The sequence below is a fragment of the Eumetopias jubatus genome, unplaced genomic scaffold (genome assembly GCF_037043125.1).
Source record: "Eumetopias jubatus isolate StellerSeaLion01/CBP00866 unplaced genomic scaffold, mEumJub1_p1.0 scaffold_17, whole genome shotgun sequence".
Classification (NCBI taxonomy): domain Eukaryota; kingdom Metazoa; phylum Chordata; class Mammalia; order Carnivora; family Otariidae; genus Eumetopias; species Eumetopias jubatus.
In genome coordinates this window covers 71,337,918-71,355,873 of record NW_028274823.1, presented here as the reverse complement: position 1 = coordinate 71,355,873, position 17,956 = coordinate 71,337,918, and the positions used below count along the sequence as shown (strand labels likewise).

At 54.0% G+C, this 17,956-nt stretch overlaps 1 protein-coding gene across 1 annotated transcript in view; it reads right to left on the bottom strand.

Annotated features, from left to right (window-relative positions):
* Positions 1–320: 320 nt before the first annotated feature.
* Positions 321–17,956, bottom strand: part of GALNT2 (polypeptide N-acetylgalactosaminyltransferase 2) — a 179,051-nt gene continuing 161,415 nt past the window's right edge. The window contains exons 12-16 of the mRNA XM_028104528.2: positions 13,457–13,549; positions 13,043–13,126; positions 10,772–10,898; positions 4,696–4,815; positions 321–731 (exon numbers count right to left, since the gene is read on the bottom strand). Of these exons, the coding sequence (XP_027960329.1) occupies positions 576–731; positions 4,696–4,815; positions 10,772–10,898; positions 13,043–13,126; positions 13,457–13,549 (580 nt within the window). The 3' untranslated portion in view covers positions 321–575. The remainder of the gene's footprint in view (positions 732–4,695; positions 4,816–10,771; positions 10,899–13,042; positions 13,127–13,456; positions 13,550–17,956) is intronic.

Sequence of the window (17,956 nt, the reverse complement as noted above, 5' to 3'; positions counted from 1 at the left end):
TTATATTTAGTGTCCCACCATAGAAAAGTTCATATTCAAATAGAGCAAGTACGTCACGTGGAAGAGGGGGTCTGTGCTGGGAAGACAGCTGGGAACGGAGGAGCAGGGACAGGGGAATACAACGTAAACCTGCAAAATGACTCGGTTCGCTGTTGTGGAAACCAGACGTGATTTCGATGGGATCAAAAATGGAGATTTCAAAAGAGTTCTCCTCGGGGTGACGCAGCAACGGCCCCCCTTCCGCCCTCCCTGCCCCGCACTGGTCCGTGCTGGGGCGGCGCCTCGGCCGTCCCGGGGTGGGGGGGCGGGGGGGGGGGGTGTCGCCGGGGGTGGGCGGCCGCGGCCTCGGAGGAGGGGCCTGGCCGCCTCCTGGGGGGCGAGGAGAGCGGTTCTCTTTCCGGGCCTCTTCGGTGTCCGCCCAGGCCCCGTGCCTCGCACAAGTTCTCCGACTTTCAGACCATGATGGAATACTGAGGTATATAGTTTCGCAGAAAGTTCAAGAAACATAATCAATAACGTGACCTCCAGACTCAGCCGGCGTGGGGGCCGGGCTACCGCGGCCCGGCGGGCTCCGCTTACTGCTGCAGGTTGAGCGTGAACTTCCACTGCTGAGACAGGGCGGGGCCGCACACCTCCACGCTCAGGCCCCCGTTCCTGGCCGCGCGGCTGTCCAGACACAGGTTGCTGCCCACGTGCCGCAGCTTGGAGTTGCCCTCGATCTGTTCCCACTTCTGCAGGAGACAGGAGAGTGCCTTACGATCACAGCACACACAAAACCGCACGATACAGATCCAGTTGCAGGGTCTCCTAGCTACACTAAAAACAAAAAAACCCAAGCCTTTTTTTTTTTTTTTTTTTTTGGTGGTGGTGGCCGGGGGCTGGCGGCGGGGGGTGGGGGGGGTTGGTTTCTGATCATAACGGAGGAGTTACCCTCTGCCCCAAGACAAAGCAGCCCCAGGGCCAGGTGAGCGTCCAGGGAAAGAAACCTATGCTCTCTGCCTTGGTTTGCAACTCAAAACCTCCTTTCTGGGCTGCTAGGGGCCGTGCACCCTGCCCCACCTCTTCCCTCCTTTGGCTGTCCCCTCATCCAAGCACCAGTGCTTTGGGCACCTGCCCGTCCTCGGTCATTAGCGCAAGGACTTGAGGTAGGGAGTCTCTTGTCGGCAACGTGCATTCATCCACAAGAAGGCCTCCTCTGATGCTATTTCACCTCCAGGAAGGAGCCCCAGAAAGCTGAGCCAGCTCAGAGAGGACCCCAATCCTGCCCCTGGCTAGTGGACGGCAGCCCTGCCCGGAGCCCGTGACCTGGGCACCTCCACGCTCCCACTTAGGGCCTTAGGCTCAATTAAACTAGGAGAATGGGGTGAGGTCAAACGAGAGGGAAAAAGATGCCTGAGTGGACAGAATATCATGTTGAGGAACCCGTTTCTATACTGTATGGTTTTCTCTATGAGTCTGTGAGCTCTTTGGTGGGTGTGAGAAACCGGTCTCAGCCACCCCGGGGGCCCCCAGTGCTCTGCACGGCAGGGACCAAGCAGTATTTGCTCAGTTCCAAATGTGACTCTTGTAAAGCACAGCATGTAACTAACGTCTCCTTATTCCAGTGTGGACACCCTTCCCCCACCAAGACCAAACCCATCAACCAACCCACCAATCTCAACCAACCAGCTAACCAAGTTCAATCAGCCAACCAACCAACTCACCAATCAACTAACTAATCAACCAACCAAACAAGAAAACAAAGCCCACAGCCTAGCCTAAAGGAAGTCTGAGGCCCCCTCACCCTGTTGTTCACCCCCATGTCAAAATCTGTTTGTTCTTTAAAAGAAAAAAACTATCACACTTTTTTCTCCCAAAAGCTTTCCCTTCATTAATATAGTCTGTGATTCTAATTAAATTTTTACACTGTGTGCACTAAAGCTCCTTTCTGTAAGTATTTTTGCAAATCCTTTTGACACCGTGGAATTGAATTCTCTTCCTCCTGCCCCCCTTCCCCTCTGACTCTGCAAATGCACACAAAACACGAACCACAGACGTGCCTGGAAACCAAATACTCCAACTGGCAAGACGGTGCGGCTTTGAGATAAAATTAGCTGAGGAGCGTCCTCTCAAAGGGCAAATGGATGGGGAGGGGAAGGAGGCAGAGCGAGGCCGAGGACCCTGCCCCCCCCCCGAGAGCCGGCCTTCTGCACAAGAACAGGAGGCTGGGATGTTCTCGTAAGGACCCTATGATACTCATTCAGGCCGCCCGCTAACCTGGAGTTTCTGCCAACAGTGAAATTCAGCGCAGTCAGATGAGCACGGGGAGGTCACCGCTGCCTGCCCATCATCCCTCCTCTCTGGTTCCCTGGCTGTCAGTCAGTCCTCACGCTGGTCTCCTCCATTGTCATGTAAAGTGTGTATGCGCAGCCGACAGCCCTGTGTCGCTCTGAGTGGCCAGGAATCAGGCTTGACAAAGAACGTGGAATGAACGGCATCTGATCCCCTTCTCTGGAGGGGCTCTGCCTGTCAGGTGTCAAAGCCTCAGCTAAATGCAAGGTCTTTAAAAAAAAAAAAAAATAACCAAACTCCAGCTCTGGCCCTAATCCTGGGTCAGATTTCTGGACCGTCAAGGCTCTACTGAAACAGCCCCCACACGGCTCTGCACCGGGTGAAGCCTCGGGGTCAGAAGAACTGTTTGCAGGATGTTTCCACCCCGTGGTGTGAGCGTCTCAGGGGTATCAGTTAGGCTTCCCAAGAACTGGGATGGCACCAGGAACGCCTGTCAGCTCTGGAAACAAGGCAAACTCCTACTGAACTCCTCCAGAGATTAAGTGTCCATCAGAAACCAGGCTGGGGGTCTGCAGTGTAGGGGACAGGGGGCACCCCATGAGCAGGCCAGGGATGGACAGATGCAAGCACTTCCCTGACAACCGGGATCTAAGCCAGGGACCTGGTTCTGGCCTTGGTCCTCCCAGGTGACACTGAAGGAGGAGGCGCTGACCCTGTGGGTCTCAGCCTCCCCTTTGGTGGAAATCCGTCTTGGACTAGAAGCGCACTCAGGCTCCTGGCTCTGGTAGGCTCTGTGCCTCAGTTTCTCTACACTCCCCTATCTCATAAAAAGAGACTGTACGAGGATAAGCCAGTCTCCACTTGTTGGCACGTTAGAAGGCCCTTTCGTGGCTGCATTTCTATTTCTGACACTAGTCACTCCCCTCATGGCTCAAGAAAGGGCTTGCCTCCAAATTACCACGGGGGCTTATGTCAGAGAAGGTAAAAACAATCCGAACTGTTTGGAAAAAGTAATATATACACACAGATACTTGAGAGAGAGAGAGAGAGAGAGAGAGAGAGAGAGAGAGTGTGTGTGTGTGTGTGTGTGTATAAAGTCTCATCTACTTGAACTTACTCATTTAGCATTTTTGTAAATTTAAAAAGCAAAAATATTTAATGAGTAAGTAACAACACGCAATTTTTCTTCGAAATATCCGGTGGCATGGAAAGAATGAGAATGTCATCAGAAATAAGCGGTATCAGACCACTGGCTTAAGAAATAGAGATCTTTCCTTCAGGGCTGTGGGTTTACCAGCACAGAATGAAACAAAATGAAAACACCTCCCTTTGGTGATGTGGTTACGAACCTCACTTTCTTTTCTAGTACTTATTAGTAGGTCAGTGTTTCGCTGACTTCTCAGTGGGCCCCGGGCCTGGGCCAAGTTCTCTGCCTTGCTTGGCCCCCGGGGCTTCCGCGCTTCTGTGGAGAAGCCGTGAGCCGGCTGTGCTTCCCCGCTCCCGGGCCTGAGGTCTGTGCCTCCACATGTGGGGGGTCTGATGAGGCAGAACGTGATGGGGTTCCAGGCATCATGCCCAGCACTGAGACGCACACGTGCACGGCCCCCGGCCCCCGGCCCTCTCCCGCGTTCACGGGCACCACCAAACACTTTCAGGATGCCCATGTATGAGTGGCTGCTACAAAGAAGCTTCTGAAGAACACACCAGCAGCACTGCTTACCTGCACCTGGAGGTGCTGGGAGCCCCTACCGAGGCCCTCAGCCTAGAGAAGGTGCTTACACACCTTCGTAGGAGCTGAACATACAAATGTGGCCCCTTCCTTTCCAGTGTGGCTAGAGAGTGAGGAACAGATATAAACAGATCAATCAAGAAGGTATGGAAGGGGGCGCCTGGGTGGCTCAGTCGGACTTCCGACTCTTGATTTTGGCTGGGTCATGATCTCGGGGTTGTGGGGTTGAGCCCCATGTTGGGCTGTATGCGCAGCGGGGAGTCGGCTTGGGATTCTCCCTCTCCCTCTGCCCCTCCCCTGCTGATTCTTTCTCTCTCTTTTTAAAATAAATGAATAAATGTTTAAAGAAAAAAAGAAGTTATGGAAAGACATAACCCGGGATGGGGGTACTTATGGTGGAGCCGCCCACAGGGGACAGGCCAGAAGGCACGCTGCCCAGAGCCGGTGCACATGGGCAGCACAGCGGCCTTCTGAGCACCCACAGCCCGCACGGAGCACGAACGCCCCGACCACACGTTCACCCAGCACGAGATTCACGGAGTGCCTGCTGCGTGCCAGGAGCTCGGTGGGAGATGGCGGACAGCCGGAGCCGAGGTCCGACCAGGGCAGCTGGACCGTACGAAGCAGCGCTGCAGTTAAGGCCGTGGGGGCGGGGGGGCGCGGGAAGGCCGGGCTGAGGGGCAGGGGCGCCCTACCTGTCTGGTGTCGTTCTCTCGGCAGCCCTGCAGCTTTATGACAGAGCCTGGTGCCCGGTCCACCACCGTCAGGCACAAGTCCATGTGCTTCACCGACTTCTCCTTCGTCAAGGCCCATTCCTGGAGCACAACACTGGAGGTCAGGGCCGCATCACGCACAGGGCTGTGAGTGATGGGGCCCCGAGAGGGAAAGGGTCACACTGCCGAGCAGAGACTCTGAGCCCCCCAGCCAACGCAGGGCCGACACACGACTTCTTACCGAAGGGCAAATCTCCACCTGGGGGTGCTAGGGGGAGCCTCCCAGCGCAGCACCAAGTTCACCGACTGATGTGATGAAAGGGCTTTGAGAACACGAGTAACTAAGATAAACAGTGTGAACTATTTTAGCCCCGGGTGCACATCTGAGTGCCACACCCAGTTTTCTACCATGAAAGGTGAGCTGGAAACACGGTGGCCCATGCGTGGATCCCCCAAGGTGGACAGTTCAGGGTCGACTTTTCCCCCTGCATTATTTTGGAAAGACTCTGCCCCCCTGCAGGTGTGGTTTGGAAACAGCCTTTATGAATGTGATTGTAACGCGTGAAAATGGTAAATTATACATGGCCCATTTATGCAAAATATGCAGCATGTAACCTCACTACTGAGCAGTGAGTTGACTGGCTGATGCTCACAAAGGTCTGAGATCCCTAAATCTGTGTACTTATACACACACCCCTCGTGCTAACACCAGGCGCCTACTGTGTGCTGGGCACCACTGTATGCCCCACGAGAGGCCGTTATTACCCCCATTTACAGATGGGAAAACTGAGCCATGATCAAATAGAAACACACACACACACACACACACACACACACACACACACGCACACACACCCCTTAAGGGCTGAGAGCACAACCATTTATTCAGAGTGCTAAGGAAGACAGTCTCAAAGGGCAGGAAGCCAGAGAATGAAGATGGGTGAGCGAGGCCCCAGGCACAAGGTTCTGGGCGGGGCCAAGGGTGGGACAGGGAGGAGGGAGCTTCTGACCTTCACTCTAGGACCTGAACCTCTTTCAAAGGGGTAAATACCCAAGTGAGCCCTGAGGATCCAGAAGCGGCCAAGCGTCTTCCAACCCAGAATTCCACCTGGACACACTCCCTACCACCCTGTCCCTTTCTGCTATCTGCCCAGGAAAGCTGCTACGACTCAGCCATCCTTCCAGCGACGGTCCACGGCACCCTGCAATGCCTCAGGTGCTCTCCCAGGGCCCAGCCCACTGCGGGGGGCAGACAGTCAAGGCCCCGACCTCACGGAGGCTGGCTCTCCAGCGGGGAGAATGGCGCACCCATGAATAAATGTATTATGTAACTTTAGGCACTCCTAAGTGCTATGGAGAAATTCTTTTTCTTTTTCTTTTTTCTTTTTTTTCTGTTCTCAGGGGACAGAGGTAAGAGAGGGAATAAATGATCTTTCAAAGAAGCCTCACTATTCAGCACCTCGGTCACCTTGGAACAGATGGTCTGCCCTAGACAGGCGGCCCATCTAGGGACTGGAGAAGCCCCTTAGCCTGTTGACGGCTTCCTTCTCTCCTAGCGGGGAGGCAGACTGGGGCCAGTTCCCTCCTTTTCCTTGGCTTCAGTGTTCTCACCTTTTAATGAGGAGTTTCTCAAAGTGTGCTCCATGAGGGATTCTATGAAAAGTTAGTTTCAGGTCAAGTAAGTTTGGGAAACAGTGAATTTGGGCCACGTTTCTTTCTGCAAAGTCACACATAGGGTCCTCACAGCTCTGGAAGGCTGAGCCTAGCAGGACGTGCTCGGACTGTTTTCCTTAGCATCCCTCAAACCTGCGAGCACGGAGCCCTGTCCCCACCTGTTGCCATCGGCAGCTCCTGGCAGTGAGCTCTGCAGAGCATTCTCCAGGAAGGGCCCCACGCCACCCCTGAGGGTCAATCCCAACCTTCCATGATGCTGTCCCTCCACAGCTGGCGCCTCTGAGGCGCCAACGGGCACTCAGCGTCACCTGTACGTCAGGGCAGCATTCGGGGCCAAAAGGTCCCAGGAAGGAGCTCATGCACCCCGCCTTTCATGCATTCAGATACGCATCACGCCTGCAGCGAGGCTCGCGTGAGGGAATGGCACCAACCCACCCCCACTCGTGGGCAAGATTCTAGATGCTTCTTGGAAGCAGGTGTTGAAAAGATGTTGGAAGGGTTGCAGATACCCAGTGAAAGCTCACGTACGAATGTTTCTACAACCTTCTTGCTATTGTGTGCTTAATTATTTTAAAGCAGACTTTACACTGAATTCCAGGAAAACTAATTCAGCTGTGCAAACAACAGAGCTGGCTGCCACTTTGTTCTTCTGTTGCATTTCAATGATCTGAATTTGTAAAATAAAGTTCATAAATATTTAAGAATTGCTTTTTTGAGCTGCCACTCTTAAAAGAGCACGGCCATTAATTTTCCCATTTCCTGTGTGTCTGCTGAGGCTCCGCCAGAAACCAGATAAGAAACCGTACTCGTCCAGAGCACAGTACCCTATTTGCAGTTAGGAAACGTTATTTACCCTCTCATTTCTCACCCATGTGGCACACCACTCAAAAAAGCATCGCTTTCCATCCGTTGGGATGGGACTTACTCACGGAACATCTGCAGCAGTAGGCACGAGCCCTGGCTTCCCGCCGCCTCCAGACCCACACACGCCAGCATGGTGGCCAAACTATGCACCTGCTGAGTCAAGTGAATGAACACCTGACACCCTCAGTCACACTAGCTACATTCTGAGTGCTCTGTGGCCACCTGGGGTCGGTGAGAACTGGACTGCATGGTGCCGATCTGGAACATTTTCAGCGAACAAAGCACAGCTGGATGGTACTGATCTAGAAGGCAGCTCTCCGGACCGCAGGCTGGTCCACGGAGGAATGTGGTCCCCGGTGTGTGAGTGAAGGTACACCACGTGGTCACACTGCCTGTCCCGCACTGGTGTAGCCTCCCCTGCTAGAAAACCCTCACTGTGCAGTTGCTCGTTTAGAATCACCCACCTTGGGAGCTTCTTTCACAAACCCCAGTGCTCTGCGACCCCAGGCCGATGAAAGCAGGCTTTCCGGGCAGGGGACCCGGCATCAGAATTTCTGGAGAGCTCTCAGGGCAATTCCAGCACAAAACCACGGGGGGGAGGGCTCAGAGACGGTAGAACGCTGCTCCCTGGGCAGACAGGGCCGGGTCCTCCTGGCCAGGACCCCTGAGCACGCAGCGGCTGGCCCGGGGGGCACTCAGCAGACATTCGCGGGGAGGAGGGCAAGCTCCCCCAGCCCCAGTGTGAGAACAGCAACGGTCTCCCAACAGCAAAAGGGAAAAGAGAGGGAACGGAGTGCTCTGCACAGGCCATGCTGCATGCTCTCGCCAACAGACCCAAGCCCAGCACCGGGACAGCCCAAGCCTGGCGGGGCCGCGGCCCAGCACGGTCACCTGTGCGCACAGCCGGGTGCAGCCGCCTCTGGGGGGCCTCCGACACTGTCCCCATCTCCTCCTCCCCCCAGAATGGCATCCTGAGAGCAGCTCGTCATCACCAAGCTCCCGTGCCTATAACCATGGCGACTACAACCAGGACACCTTTGAGACGAAAAGGGGGTACTATGAAAAACTGCAGGGCAGACAGGTGGAAAGCAGCAATGCACTGGGCAGGCCAGGATGCTCAGCCTCCCCGCGGGCTTGCAGAGCAGGGCTCGTGGGCTCAGAGACCAGCTTGCAGAAAGGATCCGGGGATCCAGAGCCATGGCCACGAGCCCTCACGGCGGTGGGGTGGAGGGGCGACTACCCAGGCCATGGCAGCCTGCTGCCTGGCGGCCACCGGCTTCATTACCAGCGGTGCAGTACAAGGTGCCATCCATCTCCAAGGCCATGCTGAGTGCACAAGAGCCACGCACAGAGCCCGGGACAGAAGCTGGTGCCTGAGCCCGGAGAGGGGAGGGTGCGGAGCACAGGGAAATCCTTCACTAACAGCCGCCGACCGTACAAACTTTTCAAATGCACAGAGTTAGAGTTCTCACTGCCCGGTAGGGCTGCTAAAATATAAAGGGCTGACCCTTCAACGGTCACTGAATCATCAGAACATTGCAAATGTGACCGAGAGAAACCCCGGTGATTAAATGGGGGAGGGGGGTGAGGCCAACTTGGAATCCAAGTCTAACAGTACAGAAGGTAGATAACTCAGGGCCACACCTCCTCTGAATTGTAACATGCAGACCGAAGGCGAGATTCACCCTTCACCCAGCTCCACGTGAAGCAGCCAATTTCTGAATTTCTGCCACCAAGACCAGAAGCACCCTGGGGCTTACCAGACCCGAAGCACCGCCTTTCTGACGCAGATTAAACTGAGCTAGCTCCGGAGACTCATTAGATGCACTGTGTTTCCTGTCTTCCCAAAGCTTCATTTTTTGGAAGGCAACACTTGAGTATTTTCATTCTGCCTTGGCCAGAAACAGATAAAAACCCCGCCTCTCCCTGCGCCCTCAGCCTCCCCGCCTCACACTGAAGCCCCAGACCCCTTCACGCTTCGTCCCGGCACGGTTCCCTGCGGTCAGACCTGCGCCCACATGGCCCCGCGTCGCCACCGCTGTGTGCATCGCTGGGGCACAGAGCCACACCCACACGGTCCCCAGCAGGAAGTGCGGCCACGGTGAATTTCAGTGCCTCAGACCGAAGGCCTGACAAGGACACAGAGACACTCCTGGCAGGCATGGCGCCCTCCCCCCCTCCTGGCTCCACCCAACAAACTCGGCCAACTTGAATCTTCCCTCCTACTCTCCTCCTTCCAGCCGACTCCTCACATCTAGGGACCCACCTCTCATAGGTTGAAATACTCAGAATCCACAAGTCAGGCTGCACCCCGAGGCCAGCTGTGTGTGCTCACCCAAAGCTCCTAGCCTGTCCCTGGGGAGCATGCACAGGAGCCAGGGGCTGTGCTCCGAGGACAAGAGGTGAGACCCTGGGGGCCCGGGTGCGGCATGCACGTGCTGGGCCGGCCCTGGCCGCCGCCTGAAACCGGCTCTCCCTCCCTTGTCTAATTTAGGATGTCCACACTGGTCCAAGCAACTGCTGACATCACCAAGTGAAGAGAGGAGGTAAAGCATTTGGGGATTGCAGTCTGCCTAGATACTCCCTGGGGGGCCTCAGAACAACCAACTTTACAGGAAAACAGGTGCTCTCTTTTAAAAAAATAGTTCTATTTAAAGAAGGTTCTGGGATTCAATAAATCTGGGATACACTGAGTTAACCCCCCCCCACGCCCACACTTAAACTGTAGGTCCTCTGAGAGCTTGGCGTATTTTCAAGGAGCTAAGAGCACCTAGCATTACCCAAACTTTTTTGTGCACAAAGCCCATATTTTACCAAATATCTATTATTTTCTTATGGGAAAACTGCTTTCTAGAACATTGTCCTCTGGAACACGTAGGCCATGGTTAGGCCTAACAGGCCTTCACTTCTCTGTCTTGTTTTCAATGAGGACAGAAGTTCGGGGTGGGGGTGTGTTATGCTTCCGAGACGAGTTGTGTGTGTATACGTGTGTCAGACTGAAGCTAGTAATTATGAATATTTTCTATCTAAGCCAGTGTTATCTCATAGGCAGGGACCAACAATGACCTTGGTAGCAGCCACACGGTCTGTGCCTATTAAGCTGGGACCCAGGCAGGTGTTCATCAGCATGCTTGGAGATCACAGAGACGCAGACGCAGAACAGGTGCTTTGCGGACGAGCACACGCCAGAGGGATGACAGGGGTGGCAGGGAGACGAGGAGGCGGAGGAAGAGCAGGAGATGAAGGCCACCAGCCCCGCAGGCCTGCCTTGACGGAGGAGTGCTGCATGTGTTAACCACTGTGCCCTGGCCTGAGGCTGACGGCAGGCTCCACGCGGCTGTCAGGGTCTGGGGCATCCCACCAGAGCCTGCAGCTGCCTGCTAGCGGGTGACCAGCTCGGGCCAGCTGCCACCTCACACATCCTGGGCCACAGAAAGGCAGCCGCTAGGACTTGTGAGCTCAGGGCCCCTTCCCTGTTCTCTCTGGGCCTCCAGGGGCTCAAGCCCACCCCCTCACATACCTGGTTCCCCCCTGCATTGTGACACTCATAGACTCCAACGACACCATCAGCAAAATGTCCCAAAGTGTCCAGGCAGTTGGTTCCCTGCTGCAAGGCCCCGAAAGCTATATCCTGGTGGTCAGGGACCCTGGAAAGCAAGAGGAGAATCATCTGCTTAATTCCGCAGGCCCCCCGGCTCCCACCCCCTTGCTCAGTGATTCCGTCTCTGGCAGCAGGAACCTCGAGAGGAAGGCCCCACCCCCCGGCCCGTACCACTCCCCCCACAGGTGGGCTGTGTCAGCCGGGCGGCATCTCGCGCACGTCCTGGCGTCCTGGATTTCTAACCCTAAGTGAAGATTTCAAGTTGGAGAAGCATTCTTTCCCTATCAGGAAAATGTTTCTGGAAAGGAAAAGCTCCTATACTCTTCAATGTTGGTCTGTTGGAGGTTCTTTAGAAGAGCACTTCCTGAGGTCAGATCCTGTTGCCCTGAGTTTTCCAGCAGACTTAGGATCTGAGCTTCACCTAGTAGAGGGGAGTACTTGCGTGGCTCTGTCAGGCAGCCAGCCACCAACAGAAACAGGGCACAGTGGGTGGGGGCCACATGCCGTAGGACTGCACCCGAGTCTGCGCCCGGCCGGGCCCCGTACCAGCTGTGTCATCTCTTGGACCCCCCTCTCTCTAGGCCTCAGACCCCTCTTCTGCACAGCGCCTGTGAAGCAGAACCGTTGCACGTATCACATACATCGTTTCACTGTGAGCACGTGGAGCCCAGTGCCTGGCGCACAGGAGATGCCCAGTGAATGGCAGCGATTACTACAGACACAACGCGAGTGTTGGGTCGGGGTCTCCCTGGCCAGGCACGGGTGGGGGCAGATGGATTCGCCTGCTGCCGTGGTGCTCGATGCTCTGGATATGGTCTTACGTGGCACAGGCCCGATGTCACCCCACATCATGGGCATCCTCACGGTGAAGCTGCATTTAATGTCACTGTCTGGCATCATTACCCAGCAAATCACAGAAGACCGTGACAGCAAAAGCAAAGTGGGCAGCATTACGGGGCCGCGAAGCCCTGGTGAGAAGTGCCGCATTGGCAGAGAGAGAGAGACAATGCCCAGGGGCCTCCCCCGGGTGACCGACTCTGCTCGCAGGCCCCAGTGAAAGCCGGCCGTCACAGAGGGGGCCGGAGGGAGGAGAACGTCTGCTCTCCCTGCTCCTCGGGCCAGGGGCACCATGTTGTACACCACTTCTCCGGCACAGGAAACAGTTCCAGGGGCCGATGGTTGTGAAGAGCGATGCTGAGGCAAAGCCGCATTCTCTAACTCTCAAACAAATCTCTGCGACAAGGGCTCTGAAGGAGCTGTTAGCCCGAAAGATAATGGCGGGGACTCCCGCATTCACGGCCCCTGTGTCGGAGGTGTGCGACCCGCCAGGAAATGCTCGGGGAACATGCAGAATAAGGAATGTGCCACATTAAAGCAAAACCTGTCTGGCAATCCCTTTACGAAGATGAAGTCTGGATGGATCCCGAAACCCGCAGCCCCGCAGGCCCTCTGATGAGGGTCTCAAGCGCTCCCTTAGGATACAGAACTCTCATTAATTTAAGATGGAACAGCGGGCGTCGAGAGCAGACGCAGAAGAGTACGTCTGCCATGGGCAAGTCTCCTGGAGGGAAGCAGGGGAGTGGCGTTAGTGCTCCCGTTTCCCGGGAGGCAGGGGGCGCCGCGGTGGGCGGGGGTCCGGGCCAGGGGAGTGGCGTAGCGGATTTATTGTTCCATCTCTGCCCAGGTCGGCACTGACCTCAGCTCTGGACGCTCACTCACGAGGGCAAGACGAGCGAGGAGGGCGAGGCCCTCGGAACCAGAACAGGGAGGCCGGGCAGAGGCACCTGCTGGGCAGGGAGGGCCCAGAGCGCACGCCGGGGGGCGGGGGGGTGCTGGGTGCTGCTCCTCGGGCGGCTTACAGAGCCTGTGAGACAACAGCCCTTGTCACTTAGCCCCTGTCCTCTCACCAACAGGGCGTGAGCTAAACGAGGTGCCGCCTGGGACTATTCCCGCCTCTGTGGGGAATGGGTAGGTCACGCAGCAGGAGGCCACCATTCGGGGAGCGCATTCTCAGGGGTGCTTAGGGACAGCCGCGGGGTGAGGGGACGCAGCTCTCCCTGCGAGCCCTAGCTCCTGGCCTCTCGCCAGGGGCACAACCTTCACTTGTCACCTTTCGGGGCCTCCCCGCCTCTCTGACATCCATGGCTCCTAGGCCCTTACAAAGCGAGACCCCGATCCCCGGCGGCTTACCTTAGTTCTGGGTAGACATTTTCCAGGTACCACTTGAAAGGCTTGCAGCTAAGTTTCTTCCTGAGCTCCAACCGGCTCTGAATACTGGAGAAGAGGGACACAGGATTCCTTTACCATTTTAAGAACGGACAAGCTCCCTACATCAAATCTGGAAAGCTGCTGCTAAGAGGACTGAGGCAGGCGGTGGAGCTTGGACTGTCCACACTCCGGTCCCCGTGGCCTCAGCCCACCTCCCACGTGCTTCCTGCCTTAGGCCCTCGCCCGGCCTTGAGCAGAGGCCCCTGCTTTGGCACCTGGGCGACAGTCCCCGACTCTGGCAGCAGAATGGTTCGTGGGGTGCGGGATGACCACAGGCTCCCCCCACCTCCTGGGATCCCGAGCAAAGCAGCACGAGAGGGCTCAAGTGACACTTACTTTCCATAAGGAACATTTCTGGCAGAAGGCACTGCTGCATAATAGAAATTTTTGTATTCGTCCATCCAGACCTCTGCTGCCCGGCGGGTGTTACTAGAAACAAAATAAATTTCCTTGAGCTGTGATTTGCTTCCTTTCCATCAGCATCACTCCGTGTGCACTTGTCTGCTTGGAGGGCTACTTAGGAAGGTCCTCCAAGGTGGGCCGGCAGCTGGGACAGGGATGCAGAGCAGGCCGTCCCCCCGCTCGGCGCCCAGGCCCGGATTTGCAGGTAGCGGGCACTCAGCGGGTGCTTACTGAACCAACAGAACCGGCCTTCTCACCTTTCACAGAAACAGATTGTCAAAGAGCAAAAATCAGAGTTAGAACTGTAGCACGGGCAGGTCCCAGGAGGAAGAGACTGGAGCTGGACCAGCAAGAAGGACGCAGTGTCACCGCGGTAACCTGCATTATGTATGCACAGGAGGCTGGCACGGAAGAGTAGAGCCAAGAAATCCTTGGCCTCTATGGTCCTCATCACGGCTGTCACATTACTAGATAGCTCTGGGGAAAAGTTACAAATATATAAGAATTACTATTAAAAAGACTTTTTTCCCTGCAGACCTGAGCTGAGAGAGTGTCCTGTTTGGACAAGAAGAGCGATGGGAAGGGGAGAGAAGCTTTCTGCCCCATATTTGGGGCTCCGACTGACCGCACCGTGCTAGAGGGACCCACACAGAGCGGGCTTTTCTGCCAGGCAAGAAAACCATGTGCTCCAATCTCAAAAACCATGAGGCATGATCATTTAAGGCCACCGCAACAAGCTCCTTTTGCATATACGGCCGGCGTGCAAGGCTCCCACGTGCGTGGGCGGCAGCATCTGACCCTGCCTGCATTGTTCTCACGCACGTATGAAGCAGCATTCATACCGTGAGCCTCTTTGCTCCCATATCCTGGACTCGGTTCCAAAGTAGACTCACCCCTCCTTAAGAACCCATATAGAAGACATTATGTTCTTCCAAAATAAATATATTAGGGAGGCAATGTTCATCTTTGAAAAGAATTCCTTTTCTCTATCAGAAAGGTCTCTTTTAAATGGTGAGCCTTTCAAATTACCTGAGCTACGATTATTAAAATAATTTCTACTCGGGGCATCTATCTTTCACACAGAGTGATGTATAGCCCTTTTTTTCTCTTTGTGCAATAGAGGATGAACTGTTGTGAATGCCATTTATGAGACAGGCAGGACAATATGAATGAACACACCCCTTCCTCTGATCCAGCAGTTCCCACTTCTAGAACTTTATCTCAAGGAGAATATGTAGCCGAAGATATGCTCACTTCAGCATTGTTTATAATGGGAAAAAAAAAAAATTTAGAAACCCTATGACCATCGACAGGGAAATGATGAAATAAATGGATGACTGCAGTCACTGAAAATCCTGGTGGCCATCTGACCTGCAGCCGTGGAACGATGTCCCTGACCAGTTGCTGGGTGAGAGACCAGGGCATGGGAGGTCTGTGTGTGCAGGGAGGAGAAGAGAGGGGGGGCGGGTGAGAGATGGGTCCACCACATTATAAGACTGCTATCTTTGGCAATGAGATTGAGGATATTTTTCACTCTCGCCCTGTAAGAAATACATATGTACAGCCATGTGCATCTAAAAATTTGAAGTGCTTGCGATGCTGGAGCATAAGCATTGTTTCTCAGATGAGCCATTAAATACTCTTACTTTGGAGGCTTCCAAAGTGGCTCATGCCTCAACTTACGCCCAATCCCTAACCTGCTGTGCGACTTCAGTGCTCTGGGACTTGGACTGCTCATCAGTAAGATGAAAGGATTGGATTCAAGCATCTCCTAGGTCCCTTTTAGCCCTAATGGCTTCAAGGTTTTGTGAATTCCAATCACACAGTGGTTTTGAATCACTTAAGTCATTAAGTAATTAAGTTATTTCTTAATTCCTAAATGCAAAGCAACACCTGTCTACTTACTAGAGAAAGATATGTACGCAGCCTCAACGAGCCGGCTCCACATGCTACTCAGTGCTAGTTTCAGTTCATTCATTCCAACGTTTATTGGGTACCTACTATATGCCAAACAGTCCTCTTGGTGCTATGGCTACAGTGGCCCCCAGAAGGGTCCACTTTGATTTATCCGGCTTCTCCTCGCTTGCGCTTCCCCCCTGCCCACCCCTCTACTCAGGGCAAAGCAGTTCTACCAGGAAGCAGGCAGCAAAGAGAAAGTGTGATTCGCATGGGCCAGCTCTGCTGCTTGGCGGTAGTAACAGAAGAAAGTTCCGTCAGAAACTAACTTTAAACCATTGGTTTCCTCTATTTAATTTCAATCATATTAGTAAAGTCTTGCCATTAACTCTACACCTAAAACCATTTTAAACATCCATCTAAGGATCTACCCCACCGCCACACTGCTATTCTGACTGGGACCTTCCCCAGCCCCTGGGGGAAACTCTAATTAACATACCACTCAAGCACACACACAGCGCCCTCCGGTCTCTGCAGGGGTTTGCGGGAAGCTAACTGGAAATGCAGTGAAAACCATACTGGGCTGGATCACTCTCAAATGGTCTTAAGGGATGTGGCTGCCATCACCAGGGACAGGAAGTAAGAATTTGCAGGTGGGTCACATCACCTTACCCTTTCAGTGCAGGTGCCCACGTGTACACCCAGGGGTGGTAAAGCAACGTGAAGACCCCACTGGGGCTACTTGCTCCATTCATTCATTCATTCATTCACTCACTCACTCACTCACTCACTCATTCATCATTCACTTTCTCACTGACAGACTAACCTACACAAATGAGATCAGCCTCCACACCCTGTTCCGTTGCCCATTTTATAATCTGTACCTAATGGATGAATTCCAGTGACCTCAGACACTAGCTGCCCCTATGGATCTAGATTAAAAAGATCAATGTGTGGTGATGACATGGAGTCTGCAGCCCAACTGCCCAAGTGGCAACCCAGCTCCGGCACTTTCCGGCTGCGTGAACTTGGACAGAGGGACTGAACCTTTTTGTGCCTCGATTTCCTTTATAGCACTTCATTCATAAGGTTTTATGAGAATGATGTAAGCTAGTATTTGTCAAGTACTCAGAACAGCCAGACGCACACAAAACACTATATAAATGTTAGCTATTTGTGAAGTCCCAAATTTTTAAACCATGAAATACTTACACCTTAATGCCACAGATTAGAGGAAATCAGAGAGAACTTGGAACTGGAAAGGGATCTCAGAAATAATCTAATTCTACCTCCTTATCTTTTAGCTGAGTCCATGGAGGCAGAGAGCCACAGAGCCTCACAGAAGGCCAGCAGATCTCTGCTGCCCCAAATATGGGAAGCCTGGGTCTGTCTTCTCTCCAGGCCTGTAGTGTTCAGGCTCCTGGGCCACGAAACAGAGTGAGGAAGTTTCCCTTCTAAAGAAGAGTGCTTTAAAAAAAACAAAGCGTATAAAGCAATGTTCTGTGTATGTTAACAGATTCTTTTCTAAGGGCCTGCCATGTGCTGGTAGTGACCAATGGCTTTGATTTGGGTATTTGATTATGTCTACCCAGGAGGTTTTGGGGAGGAATCTCGCGTTGTCCCTGGGAAAAAAACATATCAATCACTGTTTGATTTTGTAGAGCTCACTGGATAAGAACATATTTTTGTTTCTAATAAAGAGCAGTAATGAAGTTAGACAACCTTCGAGAAAGGACAGGCTTTTGAAAGAAGATAATTTGGTGAGAAGTTACTTGCTCTTTGGCTTCATTTAAGTTTCCCAGAACCCAGAATCTCTATGCTAAAACTAACTTCTGTGTAATACATGTGTATTGTGCGATCTGTACTTTGAATCAAGGTTTTAAAATACTATACAAGAGATAAGCTAGCCATTCTCCCCAACTCACTTCCACCCTCTCTCAAGTGCTCCTAGTTTGGTGGGGGCAGCAGGTCAGCAAAGTTGTAGGACCAAAGGCCAAGGACTTGCTCTTAATTCCTGGCTCTCGGTCCCCGGCCACTGCCAGGCCACGGTCAATGCTGCCTGCCGGAAGGTGACTGGAACCTGGCGCCCCTGAGTCCAGGCCACCTCCTCTCAGCCCTGGGCCACTGCAACGGCCCCCGCCCCTGCTCCTGGAGAGGAGGGGAGGGACACCTGCGCCATCATTTCCTCCTGGTGTCACCTCGCTCTCTAAAGCTTAAAACAGAGAAATCAGGTAACTGCTCAAAGGTCAGGCGCCTACAGCAGCTTCCCCCCCCCGGCCTCAAAACAACCTCCATTTTCCCACAACCCACAGGGGGGCTTGGCTGGGGCCGGTCTAGCCCCCCACCCTGTCTATTGTCCCCTCATTCTCTAGGCTCCAGTCCCCCCTGGGGTCCTCCTGCTCTGAAGTCACACTGACCTTGGCACCGAGGACCTGCTCATCCTGCAGGGAGTCCACAGCTCCTCCCTCCCACCTTTCGGGGGTCCCCTGGCTGCACGCCACCCTGAGAACCTCTCCCCGTGTTCCGCTCATGCTCAAC